Below are 10,351 nucleotides of genomic sequence, written 5' to 3' on the forward strand. Positions count from 1 at the left end.
CAAATAGATACAGAAAGAACACTGTTAAAATTAATTGCAATGATACACAAGGTCAGTAAGTAGAATCTATGCCTCAAGACCATGTTTGTACGGAATTTTGTAATGGTTTACCCAATACAAACAAGGTAGGTCCTAAGATTTTTTGTTCAATAGAATATTCATTGAATCCATGAAGAACTTATGATTCGCCAATATGTCATCCTTGATTTTTGCGGGTTGTTTTTTATGCGGTCTTCATTAGTTTTAATTATGAGTTAGTTCATTAGTTTTGTGAACCATTGTAGCTAATGTCCCTTCCATTTGTTGCCTCACAAATAAAAAGCATATGATTATTTGGTAAGACATACTTTAATTGGAATCTTCCTATAGAACGATGTTCTATCATGATACTGATTTTGTACGAGTGCATCTCTATCCGATGATTTCTGGTTCATTAGTAGTTCTGCGATACCTACAAATTTTAATTATGCATTACTGAAATAGAATATCTTAAATTTAAATAACAGGCAAATAGTTTATAACATATATTTGTGTTTCTCTGATAATAAATAAAACTATTGATGAATATTGAACTATAGCTTGAATTTGACAAATATTTAAATGTGAATAAAACAATCTGTTGTCAGATATGAATGATCATCGTAGAACTGCTTCGGTCTTCACTTCTTAATATGCTAATGAAAAGTTGTTTTAATTTGAAATTTTCTAAAACAAACAAATTTGACAAATCCTTTCACACTCACTTCCTTTCACATATGAATCCGCTAAGTCTTGTGCAGGCAAAATCATTCCATTTCATGTTAAATGATGCATACATGTGCAAACAGTCTTCATTATTTTCGTAGTTGTTTGGTTGACCGGGATACCAATCTGTATATTTAAAGATCTGATCTGTCGATGCCCATATCCAGGTTCCTTCAATTATATCATCTCTTCCTCCTAACCAATAGTTTTGATCTAACCAAATCAAAAAAGATCAGCAATTACTTCATCTCAAAACAAAAACAAGTTTCATCAATTACATATCCTATAATCAAAAACAAATTCCTTTAATAATATTATCTATTTACAAAAAAAAATTCGTTCGAGGAATATTAATGAATAACAGCACTGCAATTAAAGAATTGACGTTGTCAATAAGAAGCTTGTTTTTTCTGGCGAGGTTAACAGAGCCAATGAAAAAAATAAGATCACAAAAATAAACTGAACTCTAAGGAAAATTCAAAACGGAAAATCCATAATGCAAATGGCAAAATCGAAAGCTCAAACACATCAAACGAATAGATAACAGTTGTCGTATTCCTGACTTGGTACAGACATTTTCTTATGTAGAAAATGGTGGATTAAACATGGTTTTATAGCTAGGCAAAAGAAAAGGATATTTATAACGGTCCAATCCCTAAGGACAGGTAGAACTCTTCAAGTACAGTACTTTTTATTCCTTTTATAAAACAAAAAAATAAATAAAAAAATAAATAGATCTAAAAAAAAAAAAAAGAATAAAAATGACGAGAAATTTCAAAACATGGCGGCATTCAAACAAAAATACTACCAGTGACAACGTTTTCATCTACTGTTTGAAAACTTTTGCTCAAAATTACTCGGTATCTAAAATCCTTTTACTTCTTTACCACTGTTGGTCGGTCTATCCATAATTAGATTAAAATGATAAAAAGAATTATAACTGACACATGTTAAAAGTCGTTGTAAAAAAGATGATACATTGCAGTTGTGAATCGGCTTCTTTACTTTTATGAAATTACTTTTTTTTTGTTTGGCACTATGTCCATTACTTAAAACAAAATATGTTATTAACAATACAACAACTAATAATGTGTTCATAAAGATTACCTTTCTTTACAGTAATTGCCATGTTCATCAAGTAGTCTGATTGGTTCTTATCAACAATTTCAGCAAGTCGGGCGTCATGTGCACGGCAACTGCTCTATTTACGAAACAAATGTAATGCTGAGCCGTGTTTATACTAATATTTTATTATTATTGATAAGTTTTATCTACATATGTATTATTAAATGATAAACAGTTCATCAAAGGCATGGTTTGCTCGTCGACTGCTACAGATTTTTTTCTGCCCTGGTACAAGAGCTTGAATCTGTCGTGTATTCTGCAGTTGGGATACAGTCTCTTGCTTTTAAAATTGTTAAACGATGATGACTGGTGTACCCATATTTTGACTATTATATTTATTGTGTCTGTTTATTTAACGCATCAATGTAAAAATATCGGAAATTGATGAGACTGTCATTAAAGTGAGACAGTTCTTGTCCATTCGTTTTTGATGCGTTTTGTTATTTGATTTTGCCATGTAATTATGGACTTTCCCAATTGATCTTCCTCTAAGTTCAGTATTTTTGTGATTTTACTTTTTGATTCCACTTAGTGCAGTCTTGCACCTTATTTTACTTACAAAAAATGCAGGAATACCAATTTGACCGAGTGGTAATTCTAGATGTGTAACGCAAAAAAAAGTCCATTTTTACTGAAATTGGACCTTACGACATGTTGAAAATATAAATCTAACATGTATTCTTTCATTTTAAAATTTTCCCTGTATGTGTTTTCTGTGTGCAAAACTCCTTAACTAAGCATCATTTCAGATTTCGCCGCTGCGATAATATTGGACAAAATTTAAAAGCAATGCATACAAAAACATACAAAAATCTTGATTTAACTCTTATTTCTATGCATATAGCATCAAAGTCTATAATTTTACGAATTCTTCTCGGTGTTTTATATAGGGTTGTAAGGATGTTAAACATGTACATATTGTTAGTATATTTGTAGTAAACAAAGAGAAATGGAAAGGACAAATAGTAACTTGTAAAAAAAAATCCTGAAATTGAGATCATCAACATTTTTAATTTGTATGCATGATTTAAATTTTATTATCTTTAGTGGACAATTTTTAAAACAGTCTGCTCTCCTATGAAAGAAAGACTGTTGTTATTGTTGGTTTCTAATGTATGATGCTGTGTTTCTTTCTTTTAAAGAGTGTTTAAACTCTGTTTCTTGGTTTGTTTGTTTTTCTTTTGCATGCGTATCTTAAGCAGAAATATAATATAACTTTTGTCCCATGTATTTGAACAGAATATCAACCGTAACTAAGATAAATTGGTTTGATGTCTGTCTACGGTTTAGCTCATAGAAAGAACAAATTTACCTCTGCGTCTAACCAGTTATAACTGTCAGTGCTGAACAAATAACAGGAGTTGTCATAATGATGCCACCCCAAAGGACATTCCAAATACACTTCACCTGCCAATATATATATTAATTTCTCTACTATAACACGTAACTGTAATCAATTGCTCTTATGCTTGTGGTAATTTCATTGAAGTCACATAAAAGCCAAATGGGTCAGATGTTCTTATACGTATTGCTTAAAAACATTTATTGTAATACAATTATACACATGTCACTCTAATAAACAATATAATTACTTACTAACTTAAATACATATATATCGACAGGTTCATTTAATTTGACACAAAAAAAATGTATTGTATATGGTCAATCGTGCTACTGATCGCTTGATCGCTTTTTAACAGTAAATAGTTAAAGAGGGGTAGTTTTATTTACCAATTAGATGAAATATTCTGATGTTGCAACAACAACATTTATATGCCCTAGCTTTTATTCATTGGTATACATATTGAGTACACACCTTCCAGTTGATACAATGGTAAAAATGATTTTGTCAATTTGAAAGGGTAAATGACGACATTTGGGTTGACTGTAATAAAATATCTGTGTAACAGATGGTCATTGGTACTTCCAACTTGTAGTAACCACAGTGTCTTACTCTATTCTATGGTAATGAAACTATCGCATGCACAATGTCTCCGGATTTTATTTGTCATCATTATAATATCAATTAATATATTTTATATCAATATTAATAACTCAATCAATATTGTACCAATCCATCTTGATTTTGTGTTTTGTTTAATTTGTGCTTGTATTGGAATTTATATTTCTGCTCCTTTGGGGCGCTCATTGCAAAATAAAATTATTTGTATTTGTATTTGTATATAATACGTAATGACCCTAAATGATACAACGGTCCGAGTCTTGGTATACTTTTTAGTCTTTGTTGTTTTATAAGCTATATATATATTTAAGATATGGTGACCTCGTGCATCAATTAAACGAAAATAATTGGCAAAATATACATATTTTGGGTAATGTTGGTACTGTTAATGTTAAAAGCATTACGATGGGTGCTTATCCATGGCCCTTGATTTCAGATCCGGTTTTTGTATTGTTTCTTTTTATATTGTTGTTTGTTAAGTCTAGTATTTGTTCCGGAATTATCATGTGTGATTGCACCGTTACCCTTAGTATTTCAGTTCCTTTGTAAAACAAGAGTGCACACGCTGAAATGTCTCGCCTTCTTTACTAATCATTAATATTATGTTGACAGCTTTATTACAACTGTCACATAAACATAACATTAACCAAGAAAACTAAACATTCACCTATGAACCATGCAAAATAGGTCAAGGTTAGATGAGCCATGCCAGGCAGGCATGTGCACCTCATAATCCTTCCATACAACAAATACAGCTGATCTATTGCTTATAGTTTAAGAAAACAGACCAAAACACAAAACATTAACACTGAGCAATGAACCGTGAAAATGAGGCCAATGTCAAATAAAACCTTTGCGACTGATATATAGATTATAAAATATTTCCATACACCAAATAAAGTTGGCCTATTGCATATAGTATTAGAAAAAATGACCCAAACTCAAAATGTTCACTTTGACCACTAAACCATGAAAATGAAGTCAAGGTCAGATGACACCTGCCAGTTAGACAAAAAAGTCATGTACACCTTACAATCATTCCATATTCCAATTATAGTAGACCTATTGCATACAGTATGAGAAAAACAGACCAAAACACAAAAACTTAACTATAACCACTGAACCATGAAAATGAGGTCAAGGTCAGATGACGCCTGCCAGTTGAACATGTACACCTTACAGTGCTTCCATACACCGAATATACTAGACCTATTGCTTATAGTATCTGAGATATGGACTTGACCACCAAAACTTAACCTTGTTCACTGGTCCATGAAATGAAGTCGAGGCCAAGTGAAAACTGTCTAATGGGCATGAGGACCTTGTAAGGTACGCACATACCAAATATAGTTATCCTATTACTTATAAGAGAGAATTTAACTTTACAAAAAATCTTAACTTTTTTCAAGTAGTCACTGAACCATGAAAATGAGGTGAAGGACATTGGACATGTGACTGACGGAAACTTTGTAACATGAGGCATCCATATACAGAGTATGAAGCATCCATGTCTTCCACCTTCTAAAATATAAAGCTTTTAAGTAGTTAGCTAACGCCGCCGCCGCCGCCGCCGAATTACTATCCCTTTGTCGAGCTTTCTGCAACAAAAGTTGCAGGCTCGACAAAAAACTACTTTTTTTTGGTCGTCTTGTCGATTTCTTTAGATTTTTTGGTGAGATTAGTAAGTGTTGTGTCTAATTATATGCTTTATATTTTATTTTGATAGTGGTATTTTGGGACATGTTTTAATAAAAAGTGAATTACCATCTCAAGTAGACCGTTTTATTGCACACATTTATTATAAAAGTATCTCTCTCAACTTACCTAATAAATTCACAAATAGCCACAGTTCAAAAACCAAGAAAGGATTAAAAAACGTGTTGGACATGTTAAATATAGTAATCACCAATAATAATTTGATCTAAGCAGTGACTTTTACAAGTCTTAGATAAGAACTACATACAGATTACAAGTAGTTGCCCTATAAACAAGTTCATTTTGTGTCTATTTATGTCAAACACCTCTTTTTTGTATCAGTACATACATAATTCAAATTACCTTATGTCGTTTTATTTGGCAAAAATTTAAAGGCAATAAATGTATTTTAATGAAAAGAATACAGTCTAAAACACCAGCTCAGACATTATCGTTGAAATAAATTTTTAAAGTATGCTGTGATGTAACACTATTGTTTCAGATAAGGATGAAGACTGTTACCTATTAAAAGTATGGAGAGTTGTCTCATTGGCACTCATACCTTAGCTTCTTATATCTAAAACTCAGTTTCAGATATTATGATTGCTATAACGAAATTTTAAAGTGGTTTTTCTTTCATTTTTAATTCTCTTTAAGATTTTCATACATACAAGTGTTTAATTCATGGGACTTTTCGACAATATTTTGGTGTTATAAATTTATTTCAGGAGCATACAATAGTATTGTAGTCATCTGAAGCTATAATGTAATATACTACCAATACTTTATTAACTGTCTGTTTGTACATTTCTACTTTCTTATATAATTATATAGCTTTTGATAATTATTCTAAATTAAGGTGGCTGTAGTTTATCAATGTTCAAATCTTATATATCAATGAAAAGGAGACGACACAAGGTTACAAACAAAGATAATCACATGAACTTTAAAATGAGCCAGACCTTGTGGGTTGACAGTAAAGCATCTCCTGCTTCGCATGCATCACCTGCCAAAGCGAATACACTTATACACATGAACATGTCAAATTGCGTTATGTCCAAAAGGTACCAATGATTAGGACAACAGAACAGAGGGTATATTTCTACAGATGTGAATTTAAAATTACAATTGGAAAGTTAAAATCATCGCTTTCTTCTTATATGATGCGTCCACACGTAATTTGAGTTCAATTCGAATTAACTAATTAAAATTAGTATACCACCAGATCACCATCCCTATGTCGAACATTGTGCTACAAAAGTCGCAGGCTTGACAAAACACATAATCCAAAACAAATATGACAGACAGCAACCAACGTCATACACTGAATTAAAGCTGCAAGTTACAGCCTTGGAAAAGATAAATTCAACATGTGGCAAGTAAAACAAAATATCATTTGGTCATTTTATTAAGATTGCATCTGTTTTATAATATAAACATAATCAAAGTATAAAAACCTAATAGCTTTATATTTGAAATATTGACTTGCAACATAAGTTGAGTTTAAAGTCAAGAAATCATTTTCAGTGTTTGCAATAATGTAATATTTGATTGTACAATATTAATTCCGGATTTCATATCTTTTTAATACTGTATAATTATGCATCTGGCTGAAATACAACATTTCAATCCTGGTATTTATGATGAGTTTATATAAATATTAAATGGCTGCATGACTAAATCCTTGCATTGTTCTTTCTTAAATCCAATAATACGATGTTATATTAAAGAATGTTTATCAATGTAAATAGTTTGAAAGCTGAAATACAGCTCTCCCGTAGTTTTGGCTACTGTCAATCTGCATATCTCACTTATATTGAGACGTCATTTCAATTTAACTTTTTCTTTATTAAATCTATAATCATTCAGTTCAAATTACCCCTTAGTATAAACATTATTATAACAAATACATGAATAAGAACAATATCAAACTATTTTGGGAAAAAATATGTTCAACTTCATGTTCATCAGGTTATACTCAATTTTCAGTTGCATGAATCTTAGGTTTATCTGTATTCACAAAGATATATTCTTATTAATTATCATTAAAGAAATAAGTACTAGCGCTGCTGATTTAAAGAAGAAAATAAAAATGATTCTCCAAAACTATATTCAAGTAAAGTCTAAAATGAACAATCTACTCTCATATTCAACTTATAAAAATACAAAGATGTATATCCAAGTAAAGTCTAAAATTAACAATCTGTAATTTATAAACTTAAAATTATATATCAGCCTTTCGTGTGTATTTTAGTCTAGACCCCATCTAATAAACCATCGAGGTGACCATCCAAAGAAAGCCTTCAGCCATATAACCTTATATACACATAAACAAAGACGATAATAGATAGAGAACTCTTTCAATTGGAATTCTCTAGGTCTTTTTAATTTCACGTTATAGGTTAAGATATATGGTCCGAGAACAGTTATTTTGTAGTGCCTTTCCTCTAGACATTAAATGAAAATTTAAAAAATCCCACCTGAACTTTCTCAATAATGTTTTTACAGTGTGTTGTACTACTTATGGGACAAATTATATCAAAATTATAGAAAACGTCCTCAGCTCTAACTCAAAATATGGAGTTTTATGTTAAGGGGGTCTTTTAATCACAACATGATTAAACCATCCATTAAACTGGTGTTCTGCTGTTTTTTTATTAGCATCTCTTTCTGTAGTATTTATAACAGTGCATAGATGTCTGAATTGTGAGAGTCATAGCATATCAATTGCAATTTTTAATTTTAAAGGATGAAAATGCATAAGAAATGATATCATATCAGACTTAAAATTGAAAGAATTACAATATTTGGAATTAATCCTATTAAGATTCTACATACAACAGGATGACCTTTATACTATATATTGACAGTTATTGAACAGAACCATCTTTTCAACAACAACCAGATGCTCCGCAGGGCGCAGCTTTATACGACCGCATAGGTTGAACCCTGAACAGTTGGGGCAAGTATGGACACAACATTCAAGCTGGATTCAGCTCTAAATTTGGATTGTGATTAAATAGTTGACACAGCATAGGTTTTGGACACAGAATGAATGTGGTCTAATGAACTTAAAATATTTTTTTGTCTTTGAGCAATCACTATGCTGTTGAATATTAATCCTCTCAAAAAAATGTTTGAAGAAATTTTCTTTTTATTTATGAAAACTGAAATGAGAAAAATTAACCCCCCCCCCCCATTTTTTTTTCACATCCCCCTTTCCCTTTTTTCAAAACTGATCTCAATTCAAATTTCTAATGGAGTTAGCAACAATAACTACTCATTTAAATACATCATAAAATATTAAAATGTAACAAAAAGTGCTTGTTATCACTGAATGGTAAAGAGTGTTTTAATTTATCAGTTGATAGTAAAAGTGAATATACATTGTGCATTGTATAAAACAATGATTTAAGTTGATTCAACTACTGTTCTGGACAAAGAAAGATAACTCCAATCAATTGAAAATTTCTTGCTCTTGCACAATATTGTGCAATTAGATATTTCTTGCTATTGCACAATACTGTGCAATTGAAGATATTTGCTATTGCACAATACTGTGCAATTGAAGATTTCTTGCTATTGCTGAATACTGTGCAATTGAAAATTTCTTGCTATTGCACAATACTTAATATAATAATTTTGGATCCTGATTTGAACCAACTTGAAAACTGGGCCCATAATCAAAAATCTAAGTACATGATTAAATTCAGCATATCAAAAAAGCCAAAGAATTCAATTTTTATTAAAATAAAACTTAGTTTAATTTTGGACCCTTTGGTATTTAATGTAGACCAATTTGAAAACGGGACTAAAAATTAAGAATCTACATACACAGTTAGATTTGGCATATCAAAGAACCCCAATTATTCAATTTTTGATGAAATCAAACAAAGTTTAATTTTGGACCCTAATTTGGACCAACTTGAAAACTGGGCCAATAATCAAAAATCTAAGTACATTTTTAGATTCAGCATATCAAAGAACCCCAAGGATTCAATTTTTGATGAAATCAAACAAAGTTCAATTTTGGACCCTTTGGGCCCCTTATTCCTAAAAACCTGTTGGGACCAAAACTCCCAAAATCAAACCCATCCTTCCTTTTATGGTCATAAACCTTATGTTTAAATTTTAAAGATTTCTATTTACTTATACTAAAGTTATGGTGCGAAAAACCAAGAATAATGCTTACTTGGGCCCCTTTTTGGCCCCTAATTCCTAAACTGTTCAGACCTCAAAAACTCCCAAAATCAATCCCAACCTTCCTTTTGTGGTCATAAACCTTGTGTTTAAATTTCATTGATTTCTATTTACTAATACTAAAGTTATTGTGCGAAAACCAAGAATAATGCTTATTTGGGCCCTTTTTTGGCCCCTAATTCCTAAACTGTTTGAACATCAATCCCAACCTTCCTTTTGTGGTCATAAACCTTGTGTTAAATTTCATAGATTTCTATTCACTTTTACTAAAGTTAGAGTGCGAAATCTAAAAGTATTCGGACGACGACGCAAGACGACGCAGGACGACAACGCCAACGTGATAGCAATATACGACGAAAAATTAAAATTTTTGCGGTCGTATAAAAATTTAAAGGTTCAGTAGAACCCATGTCTTGCCTACTTTTGATGTTAGTCACAGGCTCAACAAAACTGGTGGAAAAGTTATTTAAAATTTTCCTTTAGGTACTACATCTTGATTGTAAGAACCTCAGTCTAAGTTTGGTTAAAATCCAGGATCATTTATGCTATGTCTTGTTTCTGCGACAAAAGTCACAGGCTCAACTGAAAGAAAGCACTATACGATTATAAAGTCATAAATATTAG

At 31.2% G+C, this 10,351-nt stretch overlaps 1 protein-coding gene across 1 annotated transcript; it reads right to left on the reverse strand.

Moving 5' to 3' along the window:
* Positions 1-334: 334 nt before the first annotated feature.
* Positions 335-9,952, reverse strand: LOC139501801 (perlucin-like protein). The gene is made up of 5 exons (XM_071291018.1): positions 5,657-9,952; positions 3,182-3,276; positions 1,852-1,945; positions 744-957; positions 335-451 (listed from the first exon to the last, which is right to left on the reverse strand). Exons 1-5 carry the CDS (start codon positions 5,718-5,720, stop codon positions 412-414), a joined length of 507 nt encoding a protein of 168 aa, XP_071147119.1. The 5' UTR covers positions 5,721-9,952; the 3' UTR covers positions 335-411.
* Between the last annotated feature and the right edge of the window lie 399 nt (positions 9,953-10,351).

The sequence above is a fragment of the Mytilus edulis genome, chromosome 13, assembly GCF_963676685.1.
Source record: "Mytilus edulis chromosome 13, xbMytEdul2.2, whole genome shotgun sequence".
NCBI classification, from domain to species: Eukaryota; Metazoa; Mollusca; class Bivalvia; order Mytilida; family Mytilidae; genus Mytilus; species Mytilus edulis.

What these genes read in the sequence shown, in the direction of transcription:
- LOC139501801 (XM_071291018.1), bottom strand. Translation starts at nt 5,720, where the DNA reads ATGTCCAACACGTTTTTTAATCCTTTCTTGGTTTTTGAACTGTGGCTA. An exon ending in ATAACTGGTTAGACGCAGAG is followed by an intron (nt 1,946 to 3,181) that starts GTAAATTTGTTC and finishes TTTCGTAAATAG; the next exon opens with AGCAGTTGCCGTGCACATGA. An exon ending in GGATTCATATGTGAAAGGAA is followed by an intron (nt 452 to 743) that starts GTGAGTGTGAAA and finishes TAAAATTTGTAG; the next exon opens with GTATCGCAGAACTACTAATG.